This window comes from Andrena cerasifolii, chromosome 3 (assembly GCF_050908995.1).
Source record: "Andrena cerasifolii isolate SP2316 chromosome 3, iyAndCera1_principal, whole genome shotgun sequence".
Classification (NCBI taxonomy): Eukaryota; Metazoa; Arthropoda; class Insecta; order Hymenoptera; family Andrenidae; genus Andrena; species Andrena cerasifolii.
This window is the reverse complement of record NC_135120.1, coordinates 5,622,627-5,645,598: the sequence shown is the minus strand read 5'-3', so window position 1 is coordinate 5,645,598 and position 22,972 is coordinate 5,622,627. Positions and strand designations below refer to the sequence as shown.

The following is a 22,972-nucleotide window of genomic DNA, read 5'->3' as shown; positions in this document are numbered from 1 at the left end:
GCAAGTACAGTGCACATTTTGTTTATATAGCACACAATTTACAAATTGCAAGCTACCAATTTATGTAATAGCATTTACAACTTTTATTATTTATATCTTACTTGACCGTAATTAGACTCTTACATTACATTTCGTAAGAAAGTTGTAGATAAATTTAATACTCTCGGTATCAGGTTCATAAAAATATTATTTTCAATTTCCACGCGTTCAAAAGATATTCCATTTCTATGTCTCGTTTCTATTTCCATTTCCTGCGCGTAGGGGAGACCGGGGCTAGTTGATACGTTCTTGAGTTTTCAATTTTTTTTCACTTTTTATTTGAATTAATTACTTAATAACAAATATGCCAAAATATATTTTGGTCCTTCCTCTTTAATATATTGTAAATGAAAGGTTGAGAAAATACATACAAAATGAATGAAAAAATGTTATTTGGACGAAGGTAAAATGTATTAATTTACCCCACTGTTAGTTGATTCGCTATTCTGTTTCCACTTTTTTTCACTTTTTATTTGAATTAATTAATAACAAATATGCCAAAATATACTTTGGTCCTTTCTCTTTAATATATTGTAAATGAAAAGTTGAGAAAATACATACAAAATGAATGAAAAAATGTTATTTGGACGAAGGTAGAATGTATCAATTTACCCCACTGTTAGTTGATACGTTATTCTGTTTTCAATTTTTTTTTCACTTTTTATTTGAATTAATTACTTAATAACAAATATGCCAAAATATACTTTGGTCCTTCCTCTTTAATATATTGTAAATGAAAAGTTGAGAAGATACATACAAAATGAAAGAAAAAATGTTATTTGGACGAAGGTAAAATGTATCAATTTACCCCACTGTTAGTTGATTCGCTATTCTGTTTTCAATTTTTTTCACTTTTCATTTGAATTAATTACTTAATAACAAATATGCCAAAATGTACTTTGGTCCTTCCTCTTTAATATATTGTAAATGAAAACTTGAAAAAATACATACAAAATGAATGAAAAAAATGTTATTTGCACGATCAACTTGGATGTATCAAAACTATTTACTTTTTCTTTATATAAACGAAAACAGTTAAAAAAAAACGATTGTTAACTGGATCGTAGGAAAGAATTGAACAACAATCTTCACATATCTCGCTGAAACGGTGCTACATATATACGGTGTCGAGATAATTCGTCTGTATCAACTTGTCCCCTGTATCAACTAGCCCCGGTCTCCCCTACCTGTCATGATTAATCGATTCGAGTGGCTTTGAATTTCAAGAAGTTTGATCGATTCCGAATGGACTACATCATGTAAATAACTTGAGTATACCAATATATACGTCTTCAAGTACGTCGCGTGAGCTATGGGTATGAGATCGTTGTCTCGGATGTCCGAAATCCTTGAAGGTTTGCAATTCGAGCCAAACAGCGGCAAATATATTTTGAAATTCTTGAACACATCCGATAATCAATATTCCCCGCATTCGTGAAATACACGCCGGCTTGGCTGTATCGAAGAGGAGACCTAGCTAACGTCCATCCCGTCGACGCTGTTTCCATTTGCCCCTATTTACTTCGACAAATGAGAATGAGAGGATCTGGCTTGCCTTGACGCTCCTTACAAATCGATCCAACTGCCATGCGACTATAACCTTTGAGAGTGTGTACGCGCATATGTATACCTGTACACGATTTTATCCGGCGACAACAAACCGCAATACACATTGCGTTCCATTTCCAGTATACCGAGTTTGACCTCAGCGACTGATACGAATTACCCGAATGAGGAAGCGGGTATGTTCCTCCAACCTATTTAATCTCCTGGTCTGGCGCGATTATCGATTAATTCGATCGAATTCGTGACGATAATGTATTTTAACATCCACAGAAAAAGGTGGATCTCAAAGAGACCCTTCAACTCTAACAAGGGGAGGACACCATGTGGTAGACACCGATTTTGATGAGCCTTGGCACGATGGATCTGTGTCGAAAATACGTAAATAGGTGTCCGAGCGTTTCTGCCAATGGGCCTTAATAATAGAGATATTTACATGGAAATTTTTAAAAAATTTTAATGGGTAAAAGTCCCACACTACCCTGAAGGAGTCGGGGTGCCTTTTGAAGATTTCCCTAAGTTAAAAAAAAAATTATAAAAAAATAATTTATAAAAAAAAATATTTTATAAAAAAAAATTATAATAAAGTTTTTTTTTAACGTGGAGACATCTTCAAAAGGCACCCCGAAGCCTCCAGAAGGGAATTCTCCGGGGGCGCCAAGGTAGTGTGGGATTTTGACCCACTAAAACCCCACAGCCACTATGAAATTGTTAATAATTTAAATGTAAATATCTCTATTATTAAGGCCAATTAGCTGAAACGCTCGGACACCTATTTACTTATTTTCGACATGGATCCATCGTGCGAAAGCTCATCAAAATCGGTGTCTACCTCACGGTGTCCTCCCCTTGTAAGTACATATGTAGAAAAATCGGATAATGGTAAAAGTAAGCTACATATTACCTAAACTACTATTCAAAAGTATTTGATCACTTGCTGTAGCTACGTTTTTCCACATGTTGATTGTCCACCTGGGATATTCCGTAGCTTATAATAATCATTTCATTTTATTTTTATATCTTCAAAGTGGTTTTCGAACTGTAATTCAATTATTATTGACAGCTGTATTTTTCCTGTGTACAAGATACAGCTGCTGATTTTGGTGTCCTCCCCTTGTAAGCCCCGTTACGCACTTGCGACAAGTTGCCGACGACCACGAGGTACGCGGGGATATATGAGTTCGTACGCACTTGGTCGCGACGAACAACAAAGGTTTCTGCTCTCTTGTCGACCAAGTTGCCGGCAACTTGTCGCAAGCGCGCAACGAGGCTAAGGTCTCCAAGAATTTATCTTACCTTGCATTTTCTGAAAGTATGAAGTCTTTCTTTCAAGTGGTACCATTTCGTGAATTTTCATCAAGTTTTCATCAGATTAGAGCCAGCATTTCGAGCAGTTCATGTAGATTATAAATAAACTTCAAGTGGTGGTTTCGAGGCATTTCTCGAGAAGTTAGAGCATACGCTGTAGCGTAGGGCATGTTCTCATAACGCCAGAGTGAACCAACGCCAATGTACAGGGTCAGCGTTTTATCCTGCAACCCGCGCTCGCGCGAACTTGTAAAATGGCAACAGCGCCTCACGGACGCATTCCACTACAACCATGCACCGTCCCGGCGGAGAGCTGCCAGCGAGCGCTGGACAGCAGTGATGCCTGACCTCCGAAAATTTTAGGATGGTCTCTAGTTGTTAAACTGAAGTTTAAAAAATACAGTGTTGTAAAGCTCGTCACGACACACATTTTTTGTATTTATAGTTTGTTTATCCAATCATTACTATTCGAGCTAAAAATTATAAACAAAAAATTGTTCGTCGTTCAAAATCATTTCTTTAAACATAAATTGCGATAACTTGAGTAAATATTAACGGATCGTTATGAAACTTAAAACATAACTTCAGAAAACTCTGTGTGACGTTAATTTAAAAGAAACCATCTCAAAATACTCGAATCTCGGGCATCAAAAAAATTTAAAAAAAAAAAAATTTTAAAAAAACTAAATAATTTTTTTTTTAAATTGTTAAAAAATTTTAAAAAATAAAAAAGAATCAAAGTAAAAAAAATATGTCCAGCGGTCGCTGGCAGCTCTACGAACGCCGGGACAGTGCATGGTTGTAGTGGAATGCGTCCGTGAGGCGCTGTTGCCATTTTACGTGTTCGCGCGAGCGCGGGTTGCAGGATAAAACGTTGACCCTGTACTTTCTAGTTGTAAAAATTCCGGAACATTGCTGTGTAGTGGATAAAGGCACGCGCCAAAGAGGAATGTGCGACCAGAATATTCTGCAAAGAAAATTCCCAAAATTGACGCATTCTTTGATGCGCTAGAGTCAAAGCACCGCTTAACCCTTTTACTATGACAGTGTCCTGCACAGGTATGTAGTTCGCAACTGTACAAACAAGACGGTTCAGAGTGTTGTTATGTTATTACATCCATATTTACCGTATCGATACAAGTAAAACAATATTTATATTGTACAAACCGATAATTTATATCAAAACGTAATTTTGCGTCGGGTACTTATCGCTATTCTTAAAGGGTTAAAATTACAAGTTTTTTTAATCTCTTATCTAAAATTGGCACCCACAGCGATATTTCGTAGTTCATCGATATTTTTTAAAAGAACCGTACCCCAAATATTATAAGTTGCAGAGGAAAATTTAGTGACATTTTTTCCGATTTTTAAAAACAGAATTTCGTTCCGAAAACTGTAGAATACGAATTTATTTATAATTTTGGCACATTAACAGTGACTGTAGCTCTTAACAAAAACACTGCTTAAAAAGTACGAACGTTCCCAAGTAAAACTGAAGAAGAATCATGTCAATAGGATTAATAGTTCCGGAGACCAAAATTCGTTTAAGGTATCAAGACAAATCGATTAAAATTAGCAACTTTGATTAAAAATATCTCCTTAACTATTCAGTTGGGACTGGTGTTCCTTCTCGAGAAATTTTATAAATGCTTATTTCTTATTTCTCAAGAAATACTCCTAAAATAAATATTACCTATGCAACAATTTTATAAGGGATACAATAGTTTTGTCTCTTCTTTTCGACATTTCTTCTTTAATAGCCACAAGAAACTCATTACTTAATTCAGTAGGCATACCATTTTTCTAAATTGTTAAATAAGAGTTTAAGAGCACCTTCACCAGTCAATAATGTCGAATCTTCTATACTAAGATTTTCTATTGTAATTCATATAGGTTCTAATGCTACTAATTAGATTTATTATAAATTGTAGATGTGCTTATACGTTCGCAATTAACTAGTAATATACAATTTTAACTAACTGGAAATTCAAATCCGAAATTAAATGAGATTTATAATAATTTTCGTAAACTAAGTTTCTCCAGAAAAATAGTAATAAAACCTCAAAAAATAGCCTCAAAATTTTTCTCGAGAAACTTAGTTTACTAAAATTATTATAAATCTCATTTATTCCAATTAAAAGAGTGTTGTTTCGGCGCACTGGTTCGGTCCTTCGAATATTTAAACAAAAACTAATTGCAATTTTGAAACATTTTTTTAACAGTTCCCAACGTTTCGGTCAATAATTCTGACCATTTTCAAGGAGAGTTAAAATTTATTTTTTAAAAAGTGGAAATAAAAATTGATATTAAATGAACTTTTGAATTTAAAAGATTGTGGAAATGTCGCGTTCGTAGTTGGACATGCGACTCTCGAGTCCGCTGACTGGTGACTGAGGTAAACAGTGTTAAATCAGGCAAGGACATCAAAACAGTACGCCAAAGGGCACCCGAACGACGCCGAAGCGATAACCGTTGCCAATTTAAAATGTTTTTGAAAAGACGAAACTCTATTAATTCACGCCAACAATGCCTGATATCTTTATTATTATTTATTTGCTGATAAATACATCCCTTATAGGTGTCAAAAACCAAACAGTTACATAAATTAAGAAGTTATCATATGTAAGAATAGTCCAATCATAGAGAAACAGAAAAACCAAAATTCTATTAGAGGGACTATTTAAATCTCATTTATTTTCGGAATTTTATTTAACAATTTAGAAAAATTGTATGCCTACTGAATTAAGTAATGAGTTTCTTGTGGCTATTAAAGAAGAAATATCGAAAAGAAGAGACAAAACTATTGTATCCCTTATAAAATTGTTGCAGAGGTAATGGAGAATCTCTTCAAAAAAATTCAAAAGATGCGTTTGTCATTTAATATCCACGACAGATATGTATATAACGGCAAAACAATTTTTAAGCAGCTAGACTTTTCGGAAAATATAACAGTAACCATGATTCTACTGAAAATACTGAAAAATTTACGGGTCCTCAAAATGAAGAATTACCATTAAAAAAACAATTAGAGATAGCAATCGCAGAGAGCCTCCAAGAAATTAGTATCAACCAAGAACACGATAAATTCCGGATTTTAACAAAGTAATTTCATATTTTTGAGTCCACTGGAAGGACACCCAATTTACCATAGCTTTTGGATCTGCTACATAGGATCAAGTCAACATCCACTCAAATCGAAAGAAAGTTTTCCACAGCTACAGATTATATCACAAAAAAAGAAACAGATTAAAAAACTATTTTAAAATAAAAAAGTAATGTTTCGCTTTGCACAAATTTTGTATTAAATAAATAAATATATAAATTATATTTAATATCTGTTTTTCCATTTACACAAGACTTGTGCAAATTAGACAGGAATGAACAATTAGTTAAAGGTTTCTTGCGTTTTTGATAAATATTATCAACATTATTCCAAAAATATAAATTTTGTAATTTTTTTTTCATTTTCGCGAGGATTCTCGAGAAGTCTCAAGAAGTGTGATCTGATTTCTGATTTCTCGAGAAAGAAAAAATATCGAGAAATCAGGAACACTAGTTGCGACCCTATACTGTAGTGTGTGTGATTTTTTTGAATGTTCTAATTTTAAAAACGACTAGTGAGAAAACGGTACAATTTTATGTTCAAAATTAACCACTACCTTTAAATTTTGTGCAATACATTATTTACCTATACTCCCTGTCATTTAAGAAGGAACCTGCCAACCGACGAGTTTAGACCGGTTCTGCGCAGGTTGGCGCTCATTGGTGCCGGGAGAAGTCACTATTGGCTGTACCCCCACCAACGCCTTTTCAGAGCCAATGAGCTCATTCTACATGCGCGAAACGGGTTCCTTCTTAAATGATTTCTGGTGTAGTTGGAATTTAATTTGAAATTATAGAAAAATACGAAAATTATTAAAAAAAAATTTAATAGTTGAGCTTATGAACCGCAACAGAAGCAAGCAACATGTCGCTTCTCTGGTGGACTTTGTTAAATAGCATTAAATTTACTACATAAATGACATACGGCTAGATTTGTTGCTAAAGTTACATATATTTTCAATTTGTAATAAATGCACATTTCCATGCATTTTCATATGAATATAATAAACACTAATTTCCACATATTTTTATTTTTATTTTCATTTGCTTTTATGTAAGCAAGTCTCGCTTTAAGTTTGTAGTTAAATCTTACTTAATTTTCACTTTTTTCAACTGTGATTTCAAGTAGCTAAACCTCACTCAAATCAATTTCTGAAGATAGTTTCAGATTCAGGATTAAAAGCAGCATTACTTTGTCACTAGTCATTCTAAATTTTTCAAAAATTTTAAATATACCCATAAAATTGACACACCCTCCCCTATATGCCATTCCTGATTCTGAATCACGTCCAAAATCGACTGAGAATTTTTTCGAGGAGAGTTTGGAAACACCCTAGCTATGTGAAACATTCCTGCAAGGAATCAAGTAATTTATATAAGGTAAAAGTACCTATTATGGAACGAAATTTCGGAAAGATTAGAATTTTCATCAAATTCGAGTTAATAAACTTACAAAATGTTAAAAAAAATTTAACTATATAAAAGGCCAGTTCTTTTAGAAATAAAAATGACTTTTTATATCTTAATCTAATGTATGAAATTAATTTTATTAAGAAAATACTAATAGGACTCGTATGTACCTATTATGAAACAGGGGAAAACACGTAAATCTACTGCTTTTAAATTTACTTTGTTATTCGATTCTAGTTTCTAAGGTTTTTACTTATATAAAGACGGAAAGAACAAAGTGAAATTAATTCATAACGTGCACCAAATAATTAAAAAATGACGTATAAATTTATGACAATTATTTCAATTTTAAATGAATTTTTAAAAATTATTTCAGGTAGGAATTAAACAAATAGAAAAATCTTCATTAATATTCATTACTATTTAATAATAACGGCTTAATATAAATACTGGGGAAAGTACAGTAGAATGGGAGACCAGGGGTAGTTTGGACAATATTAATTAACAATATTATTACTATTATTTCACTTTCCATTTTAAGTAAGTTCGTTACTTGTAAATAAAAAGTTTTGAAGTAAATAAGTATTAATTATGAAATTAAATTAATTATATTTTTACATACTACACATTAGAGGGTAGGTTTTGAGATTTTTTTATAAAATAGTAATACATACTTATTGTGTTTACTTACTTATTTATGTAAGTATAAACAGCTTATAAAAAGGAATGCACGTGTTTCATAAACATGTACTAGAGTAACAGGGTGACCAATTATGAAACACGCGTTTCTTCTGTTCCACAAATACGTCATGCGAACAAATATTATATTCCCAATTTGCAACACCTATTTTATAAATAAAATTCTATTCAAATTCGGAAACCGAGTAAAATTATTAATTCCACAACTTATAAGCTACCCTACAATCTATTAAACTTGTTATATAAAAATTTAAATTAAAAAAAAATTAAAAAATAAATCGTCGAATCCTATTGGTATTAATTCTGCAGCTAGCCAAATTTCACGGAGCTGGCGACGTGTTTAATATTACAATTTCTTTCTAATATTTTACACGAGAGAATATTTACTCTTATTTATCTACAAAATTAAATATTCGTATGTATTGGACAAATTTATATAATTCCTAATTATCCCTAAAACTATATTAAAGTTACATTGTTGATAAAACTGTTCCATAAAATGGACAATGTTTCATAGGTACTTTTACCTTAGTCGGCATTTTATACGACCTTGTGGAATGAGCTGAAAAAAAAGTATTAGGAAGTAACGCTTTTTCAGGTGGCGTGGGGTACAGCAGTGATGGAATTGCAGAGCTGGCTGCTCTATCATCTTGTAGCGGTAGCCGACTGCAATCAAGGTATGCGAGCGTTACACATGTCTGGTATGCTCTGGCCAAAAGTACACCAGGCAGTATTATTCCAGCCCACTCGTTTAACATTGATATATTAATTTACATTTATCTGCAACCACCAATACATTGTACGCCCTTGGTTATTTTAGTTACTTTTGCCTGAGTTTCGACCCGTGCTCACAGAACACTGCTTCTTTATTTCATTCACAATCCCGTTATCGCCTAGAGGAAACAGCCGTCTCTACCAATGTTTGATGGTAAGTACTCGCACGTATAATCTACAATCGTCGAAATTTTCACCACGATAACATACTCTTATTAATCTTCGACGGATCCAAAATTTTACTTTCAACGTTTCTTAAGGTCGAGAGATTCATTTGCGAGGGGGTGTTCTACGGAATAACTCAGAAACGTTTTCAGAACATTTGGCAAGTCATTATCAACCAACATCACATTTAGATCCTTTCATAATTTAGGCGAACGTCGTTTCAGCTTAACACCTTCAATGGCGTAAAGTTTTGTACATTCTGAAAAAATTTTCCTTAATTAAAAATTAGCCTTAAATATGAATAGTGATTTTAACTTGTTTATTTTTGTTCACTCTGTGCGATGCCTCGTGTATTTTTAACCCTTCTTTGACACTCTGGGTGTAAGCCATCCATAAGCTGATATTGACGCTTTGTATTTTCTATATGCAAAATAAATAGTTTTTTCCAAAGCCGACTAACGCACTATTTTTTCTCTCAAAGTGTTATATCCGAGCAACAACTCTGTAGATTTTTAGCTTCTAATATTGAAATTTGTAAAAGTTACAATTTTTTAAAGATTTTCCTCGTTTTTCCTCGACACGTGGTAATCTAGATTTTTTTTTACAAAAACGGTCATAAAATTTCAATAAAAAATCTATTGGAATACATTCTAGAGGCTTCGAAATTGACCCATGATTTTTTTCACGAAAATTGGATTTTTCAGAGGAGAATGGCAGTCGTTCAAAAATTGCTCTGGGTGTGAGCCACCCAGGTATGTCAAAGTTGATGGAAAAAGGAGGTATGCCAACGAAGGGTTAAACGTAAAAAACACGGATATTGTATTCACGCGTAGTTCTAGTAATAACAGCAGCCATTGTGAAAAAAAAAATTTCGTCAACCCACATTTCGCAACATATGCAGAATTTTAAAACAAATTGTTTCACTGTGAAGCAATACACTCAGTTTACTCGCAATAACACAGTTCGACAAAATTTGACTTTTTTCGGACTTGTAACATTCAATAGCCGTTTCTTATAGGTTTTCGTGCGCTAAAAACAAATCCGCAAACCGTTTGTCGCCATCACCCTCAGTTTTTGAGAAACTCGAATTTGAAAAAAACTGCAAATTTTCAATTTTGAATATTTTTTGTGTCGAAACGGTAATGATTATTCTATGAACCCTCCCGAATACAACGCTATAAGTTATTATAGAATTACGAACATTTAAATATGTTTAAACAACGATGAAAGGGTAAAGGACACCCGAAATGCACCCATTTTTGGAGATATCTTTCAATTTATTTCCAAAACTAAGGGTCTAGGAGAAAATCTGACTACTCCACGCGATTTAGCAGACATTTTTCCATCGGAAAGCATCAACAGAAGTGGTAAGTCACGTTTTGTTTTCAATACAGAAGCGAAATAGTTTGGCAAAACGTGCGCCGTCGACAGTGGTAGTCAACGGCAGCGCGCGATACACTGCCGCTCAGCGTCACACAATCGCTTAACGCGCGTGACAACCACTGTCGACGCCGCACGTTTTGCCAAACTATTTCGCTTCTGTATTGAAAACAAAACGTGACTTACCACTTCTGTTGGCGGTTTCCTAAAGAAAATTTTCTGCTGCATCGCGTGGAGTAGTTAAATTTTCTCCTAGACCCTTAGTTTTGGAAATATATAGCAAGATATCTGCAAAAATTGGTGCATTTCGGGTGTCCTTTTCCCTTTCATCGTTGTTTAAACATATTTAAATGTTCATAATTCAATAATAACTTATATCGTTGTGCTCGCGAGGGTTCATAGAATAACATGCCAGACTATGCAACCGAATAACTATTATTGTTTAAACACAAAAAATGTTCAAAGTTGAAAATTTGCATTTTTTTTTCAAAATCGAATTTCTCGAAAACTGAGGGTGATGGCGACAAACGGTTTGCGGATTATTTTTCAGCGCACAAAAATCTATAAGCAACGGCTATTGAATGTTACAGAACCCCAAAAAAAATTTAATTTTGTTGGACAGTATAATAGATAAGTCGGGTAATAGTCGGGTAACAGACAACAGACTTTGTACCCATAAATTACTGTCACATTTAACATAAAAAATTAAATAGCTTTTATTTGGAAAAAGAATGAAACAAGCCTTTTAGTGTTTTTACAATTTTGATTCAGTATGCCTTGCTGAACTTGCTGCAAACATTTCTCGGATACTCCACAAAACACCTTCTGTGTGTAGCATACTCTTGACTCGGTTCCTCCAGCTAATAGAGCGACCATTATTCGACTGGTATCTCGCCGAGCAGCTGTACAGCTTGTAAATTTTTTTCCAGTGATGCAGTCCGCAACTACACTGAACGGCGGATCTTATCCCGCCGGAGGCACCGGAAGTCGTGCTCGCGATCTAGGGCTTCGTGCTCAGAAGAAACTGCTCGGCAGAGTGGTATCTACGGGAGCCGGGAGGTCGCTGCTGATAGACGACGCCACCACTTCGCTTTTAGACAACCTCTACAAGCTCATGGAAAGAGCTGCGAAAACCAACTCCGGTTTGGATAAAAAACAGCCTGAGAAGGTTTTGAAAAACATCGTCAAGTTGTCTATTAAGGTACCTATCACGATCATACTCGATCCAAATTTATAAAAAAATACAAGGGTCCGTGGTGGGGCATATAATCTCGTCATAGGTACAATTGAAATTAACGAATAAAGTTGTTATAAATGAGCCCTTGTTTTTTCACCAAAATTGCTTAAAAAATTCTATCGAATATTGATGCACCGAGCTAAAAGTTGGTGTAGTAAATCTTGTCGCAAATCAGAACATTTGTTTGCGTTTACAACTAACATGCATAATGTCACTGGTAAAAATTTGCGAGGATGAGTGTATGATAATTTGGTTTATAGAGTACAGTTGTGTACATAATAACAGAGATACCATTTTCAAAACTTTCTACATTTATCAATCTTGATAGAAGCTGAATATCTTGGCTAAATACACACACTTTTTCTATTTAGACTCCTAGTAGTAGGATGTAACACTGGTAATTGCGAATAAAAGCATTTGTTTAAATTTTCGAAGTCGATTTTCTTAAGAAAGGATCATTATCATTATAGGATTTTCTTAAAAAAAAGTTCATTATTATTATAAGATTTTCTTTAAAAAAAAGGATCATTATTATTATAAGATTTTCTTAAAAAGGATCATTATCATTATGGGATTTTCTTAAAAAGGATCATTATCATTATAGGATTTTCTTAAAAAAAAGGATCATTATTATTATAAGATTTTCTTAAAAAAGGATCATTATCATTATAGGATTTTCTTAAAAAAGGATCATTATCCTTATAGGATTTTCTTAAAAAAAAGTTCATTATTATTATAAGATTTTCTTAAAAAAAAAGGATCATTATTATTATAAGATTTTCTTAAAAAGGATCATTATCATTATGGGATTTTCTTAAAAAGGATCATTATCATTATAGGATTTTCTTAAAAAAAAGGATCATTATTATTATAAGATTTTCTTAAAAAAGGATCATTATCATTATAGGATTTTCTTAAAAAAGGATCATTATCCTTATAGGATTTTCTTAAAAAAAGGATCATTATCATTATAGGATTTTCTTAAAATAGGATCATTATCATTATAGGATTTTCTTAAAAAAGGATCATTATCATTATAGGATTTTCTTAATAAAGGATCATTATCATTATAGGATTTTCTTAATAAAGGATCATTATCATTATAGGATTTTCTTAAAAAAAAGGATCATTATCATTATAGGATTTTCTTAAAAAAGGATCATTATCATTATAGGACTTTCTTAAAAAAGGATCATTATCATTATAGGATAATGATCCATTTTTAAGAAAATCGACTTCGAAAATTTAAACAAATACCTTTAGTCGCAATTACCAGTGTTATATCGTACTACTAGGAGTCCACATGAGAAAAGTCTGTGTATTAAGCCAAAATATTCGAAAATTTAAACAAATGCTATTATAAATGTATAAAAACCTTGCTCTCTATTTCTGACTTATTTTTTCATAAAGAATTACTCTTTTTACGGCTGCACTACAAATAGCAGATCCTCTTGTATGGGATGTGTAGGCGGCAATCACTTCGAATATTAGGCTTAGGGGGGAAAGCACTCGTTGACGAGCCAGATAACTTAATCGACTAAAACGTCAAACCGATTATTCTAAAACAGAGTTCTAAACGAGAGATCAAAGAATTTAGGAGCATGTAGTACTGTTAAAAATAAATAAAAAAAGTCTACTTAGTCACCATTGGTGTGCAAATCCATGCTAAGGGAAATAATGCGAGATAAAGATAGGTGTTCGTCACAAGTGCATTTTTATTCCGGTTCTCTATAAATTTAATGATGTTGTATATGAGGTTCTTCTTAAATTACGTAAGGCTTTTTTTTTGGGGGGGGGGTCGCGAATTTCTTACGTTTTCTTACCGGGGGGGGGGGGAGTTAGGTAGCGTCTTACGTAATATTTTTTAACCTAATTTTCAATAAATACAAATTCTATCTATCATTAATGTTTTGGAAAAGTAGTTTTAGTTTAAATTTCCCGAAACCGAGATGAATGAATTATATGAACCTTTAAAAGAAAATTAATAACTGAAAAAATGAAGTGTAAATAATATTATGTAAGAAAAGGGTTGGAATAGCAAATCTTACGAATTTTTATACTGGGGGTGGGAGAGGGTAAGAATTCGCCAAAATTGCCCTTACGTAATTTAAGGACGGCCCCCTATGAGTCTACTTTTCATTTTAATACATACAGGATGTTTCCGAAACCGCGATACGACCGGGAGGGAAATGATTTCTCGTGTTATAGAAATGCGTTGAAAATATAGTATGAAATTTTTTCACATAAAGCTCCATTTTCGAGAAAATCGAATTTAAAAACTCGTTTAGTAGGGTAGACCGGGGGCGATAGTAACAGGGGGTGGGGGAGAGGGGGGCGATTGTAACACGTTAAATATCTCAAAACATATGATAGATATTAACACAAATTTTAGATATATATAATGAAAAATGACATTTAGAATACACACATCCATATCCTAGCAGTATAAGGTGAATGTCCCAATGTCTGCTCATTTAAGGGAAGGTTCTGGTCTAGAGCCCCAAAAAATAGGTGATCTTTAGGAATTAATTAAAGGAAAACTACTGTATATAATTTAATGGGACTTGTTGCATTGCATTAAGGATGTCTTAAATTATAGACATATATTTTTTGTTTTATAATTAATCATTGCAGAAGGCAGTGGGGAGTCGTTAAAGTCAAGGCGTCAAAAAATTGATCCAAATCGGTGGGGCCTGTATCCCCAAAAGTTATTATCCGATTCGACTGAACCTTTTTTTATTTTGCAGAATATACCTCTGGCTAGGGAGAAAACCAGAAAAAAAATACAAAAATGACATTTTTTAAGAAACTAACGGCACTTGAAGTTTGAAATCACTTTTCCCCTATATGTTTCGTCCTTTCAATGTCTTTGAAAATTATAAATTTTAAATTTTTGTATTTTTTCTGGTTTCCCTCCTAGCCAGAAGCTTATTCTTCAAAGTAAAAAAAGTTTCAGTCGAATCGGATAATATCTTTTGGAGATACAGGTCCCACCGTTTTGAGAACACTGTTTCGAGAAAAACGCGTTTAAAGTCTTACGTGAGTGCCGAGTGGCCGGGTGTTTACTCATGCATTTGCCGCTACTCAAATGCCTATAACTTCGGGAATTTTACGATTTTCAATCAATCCTTTTAAACACTTATTCCTAAAAGGTTGAACATTCGAAAAATGAAATAAAAAAAAATCGACTTTTAGACCGAAACCTCCCCTTAAGAGGTTACTCGTCATAAAGAAGGTGTAACAAATTTGATATTTCAAGATGTTTAACTATTAGTAATTTGTAATTAAATATATAATCCTCTAAATGTCCATATTTATTTCTGCTCATGAAAAATAGCGATGTATGTATTGCCCCAAGCTCGTGCAACATTCGCGTAAATGTTTAAATAATTTTGAATTATTTTGTTGCAACTATAGTACAAACGTGACGCATATAATAATAAGAAAAATACGAAATGATCAGAAATGGGGACATGAGCAGAAATTGGGACATTCTCCTTAGATACGCAATAGACATGCATAGTGAAGAAAATAACTTTTCGATACCCTAAAGTAACTTTTCCTTACTGATTTAAAATTGTAATATAAATACTCCCTTTGCAAGCGCGTGTTTTCTCTATTTTTTAATATTTAATCTGGCTATTCTTAAAGTAATGCTGATCGTTACTTAACAGTTTTAAGTAGGGCTCTTACTATCCGGATATCCGAGTGTCCGGATTGCTCGTTATAACTCGAAATCCGGATCTGACAAGGGAAGGTCCCGAACCCGAAAATTCAAAAAATCCTGAAACTTCGTGAGTATGTAGGGGATTTTCTCCTGATTACAACGCAAATTTTGTTTGCTGTCCAAACTCACTCGAAGGGGGTGAAATTAACCCCCGAAAATTCGGCTATTTTCCGATTTTGTGTTATAACTCGCGAAATGTAAGAGATAGAAAACAAGTTTCAAGGCAAAAATTATTTCTTTTAATTAGATCTATTATTTGGTAAAAAAAAAATATTTTACAGTTCACGAGTTATAACAGAAGATCGGAAAATAACCGGATTTTCAGGGGTCAATTACACCCCCTTAGAGTGAATTTGGGCAGCAAACAAAAATTGCGTTGTAATCAGGGGTAAATTCCCTACATATTCACGAAGTTTCAGAATTTTTTGAATTTTCGGGTTCGGGATGTTCCCTTTTGAGTATCCGGATATCCGTACTTGGATCCGAGTACCCGGTTTCGGATATTTTATCATCATGGCTGAATAAAGCTTTCTTTATATCGATTCTAATTAAAGAGAGCAAGTTTAACTGAAGTGATTAAAACAAGAAATGCGAAGGGAATTATATTAATATTTTATTTACATTTATACATACACACTAAGATAATAACTTCCTATTTTGGTACAAAAAAAAACAAGTTTATTTACATTTTCCGGTGACAAACACGATCTTTTGGTGGTTACAATATTATCCGCTGTAAAGAAGACCCTCTCCGAAGTTACTGCTGTTGCAGGTATGCATACATGGGTATTTTTTTGTTAAGGAAGGCATTTTTGGAAATTTGGTTTCTCTTAATTTTCCTTAAATACTCGGGTACTCGAATCTAGATTAAATAAGTATCCGGATATCCGAATATACTTTTTGTGGGTATCCGAGTACTCGGATACTCAAGATAAATCCGAGAAATATTAAGAGCCCTAGTTTTAAGTGTCTCGTTAATAAAAATTTATAATTGAAGTTCAAAACCCTGGTCGGGGGCGATTGTAACATCGGCAGTCGGGGTGGGTTGTACCGCGACAGAATCGAATAAAAAAATGACAAAGAAGATTAATAATATTGTCTTGTTTGCATGGAATCCTATAACACAGCACAAGCAAACCAAATAAAAAATGGGTGCAATGTACTGAATGTAAGGATTGATCACATGAAGAATGCACCAGCCAAAATGTTTTCTATTTCTGTCACAATGGCAACACCGCATAATTGGTTATACATTTTCATTTATTAATATAATTAAAATCAATAAAAAATTTAATTTTGTAAAGTTAAATTTGTGCTACTATCGACTCTACTCAGTGTTACAATCGACCCGGGGTCAGAGACGGTTGCAACACTTTCTCCGCATCTCATTTTTTATTAATAACCGGAATATTACTTGACATACAACAAAACAGTTGTGGCTCAAATAATGTCAGATAAGTAACATTTTCTTAAAAAAAAAAAAACTGTTGTTGTAACTGTAATAGTTTTTGCGTAAGCGTATTCCAAAGTCAAAGTGTTACTACCGCCCCGGGTCTACCCTACCGACCCCCGGACCAATGAAAAATCAGAAGTCATCGGAGGTGAATACCCGAAACCATATAAAAGCAGGGAACATTGCCCCGTGCCTCCAAAGATCTAAATCAATTTTCCTCGCGGTCTTTCAACACGGAAATAACGAGTGGTCAATAACTGTATTACTGTGCATTCGTCGAACCAGTTATTGAACACCCTCCAAAACACAGCATAATCACGTCGACACGACTGGACGTATGACGAATGTTAACATTGGGCCCTTGTCATCTATTGTGATCAATGGCATTCACGGCAAACAAAATTCAACAATGATTATACCGTCATTAAACAAGTCGCCGCTCTAAAGATGCCCGCTAAGCCCTCACATTCTTTGAGTTGAAATTACGTGTTTTCCTTTCCGACGAACTCACGGCGGAACGCTTGTGCTGAAATCATCGATTGTTGGTTGAAACGAAAGGTAGAACTGTCTTTTCTGATCAAAGTGCATCACTGATGCGGAAGCGCGCATCTGCATTAGACTATGGCGGCAGAAATTTGAAGTGGTCAACTACTGTACCTTGGTCAATAACTGTATCGTTTACCCTATTTCAGGCTTGGGAATGAAGTGAACGCGGCGGCCGATTTTCGGAGACACCGCCTCCTTCCTCCCGCCACGCGTCTAAGGCCCCGCGGCGGCCAATGTGCTTGGGGCGCCTGAGGCCCGTACCACGTGAACCGCGCGTGGCGCGTTGACAAGGACAAAAACGCATCGAAAATCGTGCTCTCTGGGACGATGTGGAAACCTATTGATACAATGTCGCCCCAATGCGTTACGCGCGGTTTATGTAGTATGGGCCTGAGGCGCTCCAAGCACCTTGGCCGCCGCGAGGGCCAAGACGCGCGGCGGGGGAAAGGAGGCGTTGCCTCTGAAAATCGGCCGCCGCGTTCACTTAATTCCCAAGCCTGCCCTATTTCATACAAATTTGGGGAATTTTAAAAAAAAGAAAGCAGCTTTTACCCACAAATATTTTTTCAAATACAAATTTCAACAGATCAAAGATTACATTTCTAGAAAAAGACTATTAGAGCATGATTCTATGAGCATTGCGAATGTACAATTATCACTGAAAAGTTAACAGATTCAAACATACGAAAATGGTAACTTAAAAATGACGCTATGGTGCAGTGAACCCAATGTGTAATTTGTATTCTAATTCACTTCACATATTGTTAGGGGTGTGCGGGTACCAAAGATTATGGTCTCGGGCGGGTTCGGAAAACTTCGGGCGGGTTCGGAAAACTTCGGGTGGATTCGGAAAACTTCGGGTAGGTTCGGAAAACTTCGGGTGGGTTCGGAAAATTTCGGGTGGGTTGGGAAAATTTCGGGCGGGCTCGGGGGCGGGTACCCTCAACATACGAATGTTCGGGTAGCTCGAAATTTTCGGGCTTGGTTGGAAGAAGTCGGGCAGATTCAGTCCAAGGCGTTGTCGTTTCTTACATGCTAATTTAAAATAAAGTATACCATTATACCTAACAATATGTGTGGAAAGTTCTTTAATGTACCCTGATAACCATCTGTCTCCAGTCTGACAACAGATTGGTAGCAGGGTCTGGCTCTGGCACGAGAGCACAGAGTCCGACGTCAGAACCGTAGCAGACGGCAGAATCTGCTGCGGATCTGCTGCCGATCTGACATCAGGCACTGACATCAGGCTCTGCACCTCAGAACGCAGCCATCTGCGGACACAGACAACTACGGTTCCGATGTCAGATCCTGCTGCCCAGATCTGGCTATCTGGGGTATATATTGTGCATTATTAAGAAATTGATAGGATACATCTACATATGCATATATGCACTACGAACATCACTTAACTTGACTTGTGCCTAGCTATGATTGTATGAGGAATCGACGACGAAATACGACGATGACGCCTTGGACCGAACCTGCCCGACTTCCTCCAACCAAGCCCGCAAATTTCGGGCTACCCGAACATTCGTATGTTGCGGGCTAGACATGTATAGACGGAGCAGAAGCTGGGACTATCGGCGAGGGGAACGGTAGGCTTGGAAGGGAAAAGGCAGAGGTCAGATACAGGCACATCGGGTTGGCTTCGGAAGCATTCGGCATGCATAACCACTGTCCGCTTATACCGCAAATCTTACACGTCTATATGGGTGCGGGTACCCGCCCGAAATTTTTCGACCCGATCCGTCTGCTCGGGTACCCGTACTTTTAGGTACCCGCACACCCCTACACATGTTAACTTAATTGAACGTGTCCAGCATAAGTTCCTCAGGCTGGTCTTGAGGGCAACTGTCTGCCCTATGCGGTTCTACGACCATGATTATGGTCCGGCCTTACTCATAACGAGGCTCTCTACCCTCCGTGACCGTCGTGTCTTTTCCGACCTGATGTTCCTGTATAGGGTTATTCACGGCCAGGTTAATTGTCACGACCTCGTTGCATCGTTACGTTTCCTCTTTAAGCCAAAGATACCGGAATATCACCACTATACTGCTGACCCCATAAACCGTGCCATGGAGGAGGTCAATCAGTGCCTTGAGGATATAGATTTGTTCTCTACTTCTGAAAATTCATTTAGGAATCAATTGTTTGACCAACTCTTAGTAGAATCTTTCAACCTCGCTGTAGCATTTTATTGTTTTTAGTTCGCGGGTGGTTTTAATCTTACTTGTATTCACCTGTATATTATGTACTCTAAAGGGTTTCTCCCGTATATAATAATAATAATAATAATAATAATAATTATCATTTTAGTTGCTTGTGAATAAAGGAATGTTCCTAATCTTTGGGTAGCTGTGTAATTTCTGTGTGCCTGATGCATCCCTGAAAATATGACACACCCTGTGTATCACAAACTACTTCTATTTTTACTGATAAATAACTAATGCTCCTCAATTACGGGTGGATCTGTCTTCAATTAATCCCACTTTTAATGATAGAAAACCGAAGTGTACGATTTGAAAAATAATTTATTAGCTAAAAAAGTATGTGAAGCATAGTCAATTTATGGTCGGTACATATTCTTCAACTTATTGCTGTATTACACCAATATCTATAATTTTTACTAATTGGTGATTTCTGTAGGTAACTCTTATACATGTACACGTGTAATTCGTCAATCAGAATGAAAGATTTCCGCTGTATCACTATCCCAAAATAAATCACCTTCGTTTGAGACATATTGCAGTATTTATCTCTACGTTAATTATATTGAAAACATTCGATTAGTATACTTCACGAACGTCTTATAAGCATTAAGCGGCGCGATTGCACATGACACTGTACGGTACATACATTGAATATTGTTTTACAGGTGGGGCTCCTACAACGTAACCAGCAATTACACGCTGCCGACGACGCAAAACTGGTTGAAATAAGGACTGCCCTTCGAGCCGTGGCGATGTCCGTGGTATCGTTTTACGAGCTGGAGTTCAGTTTCGACAAAGCTTACTTAATCAAGTCCTTGGAACGTTGTAGAACCGCGATACATGCGCTCATAAAGCCGCATCTCACGGACAAGTCCCAAGACCGTTGTGACCAGGTGTTCGATTTCCTAACGCACTCCGACTTCTTAGACTCCGTTTTCAGACAGGATTCCGAGCACAGACCTATCCTCGGGATGCTAGTTAGCGACGTCAATAAGGCCTTGGATGCTGGGCATCTTTGATTTTGTTTCCTCTCCTTAACACAATCGCGTTTACGTGGCCACAGTGGTGAGCATGGATGAAGAACTCGCACGGACTCGCTACGATACGTTATTACAATTAAGGGAACACAAAGATGGGTTTCCTTCCTACCTATGTATACCGTAAGGGAATGAAATCCACGCGTACGTACGGTACAGTTACTTACGCTCGTCTGCAAAGAATAACGATACGAGAAGGTGGTTCCGAAATGGCATTCCTCACGTGAATGGATCGATGTCATAGTAGTGCTCACTGATTTATGCAATAATTGCGAAATACTCTATTTATTTTCAGAATCATATATTGTATGATCAATGTATATTTATTTACGGTACTTGCGTGTTAGGATACCAACTGTCAATCTATACCAAAAAGAAAAATGAGCTTATTTACACGCCCGACGGTGGGCTCATAGTGATGCCGGTAGGAACGGCTCGTTAATCCTGATGGAATTAACGCGTGAATGAAGCAATTTATCGCTGCTGAGATCGCGCTAATAGAGAGCATCCTCTTTAAAGGTTTAATCTTTCACTCGTCAAGAGCTACACCAACATATCGACGAATGCATTGCGGGGCAAGTGGTCCTCCGTTTTTACCAATATTGCGCCTCGGTACGTTTTCGACACAGATGCATAATAAAGACGACATATCTAATATAGTCACGGCTAAGCCCGAACAATTAGATTAAAAACATTTACATCACATGTACTACAAGTATATCGCGACTCCGCGTGTTTTGTATACATTATTATACACTTTACACGTTATTTGTGATGGCTCTCTATGAGACAAAAATGTATCGTTCTACCATGAATAAATTATTTGTAAAGAGACATATCTCAGTTTGTCCACATTATCTTTTTAGATCTGCTGCCTCTTTAGTTGACACGATTGATAAATACAATTCAGATCGATCAATTAATATATTTATTTATACAGATCCCCTAGCATAATTGCGCGCACGCAAGATTGCAAATCTTTTCAATGTAATATATTCGCCGCTCGGGTAACGTTGCGTGTAACATATATTCAGTACGTCAGATATCAAATAAAAATATAAAAATACATAAATTACTTTGTCATGATTAATTTTTGCAAATGCAGGGTCAGCGTTGTACCCTGCAACCCGCGCTCGCGCGAACTTGTAAAATGGCAACAGCGCCTCACGAAAGCATTCCACTACAACCATGCATCGGCCCAGCGGAGAGCTGCCAGCGACCGCTGAACAGCAGTGATGCCCGAGCTCCGAAAATTTTATGATGGTCTCAAATTAACGTCGCAAAGAGCTATTGAGAATTTTCCGGCCCAGGTAATCGAGCAGCACGCTCCGCTTTTATGATCGGTTTACCACTCACATCCCGGATTACTGTAATGAGGTTAGAAAATAATGTCGACCCGCTATACCCTTGTACGGAGAGATTTTTCGCCACCTGCGTGTAAAAGCCACAATAATGGCGCATCGTTCCAAAAAATGACATTAACGGAAGCCGGTATAGGCGTGGCATTGAGTAGCTAAAACAAAAATTCTAGAAAAAAATTGAAACACCGCTACAATCAAAAACACGTCCCATTAGTTACCCCTTACGTCTGATCTAGGTATGCACTGCATTAAGGATAAAATCATAAAAAAGGAAACCAGAACAATAGATTCTGAGGTCTGCAGAACTAACACATAATTGAATAAAAATTTGATTTCTCAATTTCTGAAAGTTATGATGCAGAAACTACTAGCCTATTGTCTATCAACACCACGAATTTTAAAAGCAGCATTACATACAGTATCAACTGAACAGTTTGCAAAAGCTTATCACAACAATTATGGTTAAAAAATTGATAGAAAAAAATTAAGTAAATGTAAAATTTGTTAAATTATCCATCATTAAGAGGGAATAATTTTTTCTCATTCTTCGGCGCAAATTTCATTCCAATATCTTTTATAGTTCCAAAGTTGTACGAAAAAGGCCCCTAATTTTTCAACCCGGGCCGGAAAATTCTGAATAGTTCTTTGCGACGTTAATTTGAAAGAGACCATCCCAAAATTCTCGAAGCTCGGGCATCACTGCTGTCCAGTCGCTGGCAGCTCTCCGAACGCCAGGACGGTGCATGGTTGTAGTGGAATGCGTCCGTGAGGCGCTGTTGCCATTTTACGTGTTCGCGCGAGCGCGGGTTGCAGGATAACACGCTGACCCTGTATATATATATTTCTTAAAAATCAATCGTTACAATAGCTTAATGGAACAGAACGCGAACAAGCTACAATCAAATGATTATAACTTATCAAGAATTTCCGTACGCCTATTAATTGTACTAGGTAAATTTGG

General features: G+C 35.9%; 1 protein-coding gene and 1 long non-coding RNA gene across 2 annotated transcripts in view; one reads left to right on the top strand and one right to left on the bottom strand.

The window, feature by feature from the left end:
- LOC143367117 (uncharacterized) overlaps positions 1 to 22,972 on the bottom strand; it is a 136,665-nt gene that overhangs the window by 12,985 nt on the left and 100,708 nt on the right. The window lies entirely within an intron of this gene.
- Sigmar (Tumor necrosis factor alpha-induced protein 8-like protein sigmar) lies at positions 8,758 to 21,484 on the top strand. Its single transcript, XM_076808673.1, has 4 exons — positions 8,758 to 8,798; positions 8,942 to 9,049; positions 11,370 to 11,641; positions 20,279 to 21,484. Exons 2-4 carry the CDS (start codon positions 9,040 to 9,042, stop codon positions 20,630 to 20,632), a joined length of 636 nt encoding a protein of 211 aa, XP_076664788.1. The 5' UTR covers positions 8,758 to 8,798; positions 8,942 to 9,039; the 3' UTR covers positions 20,633 to 21,484.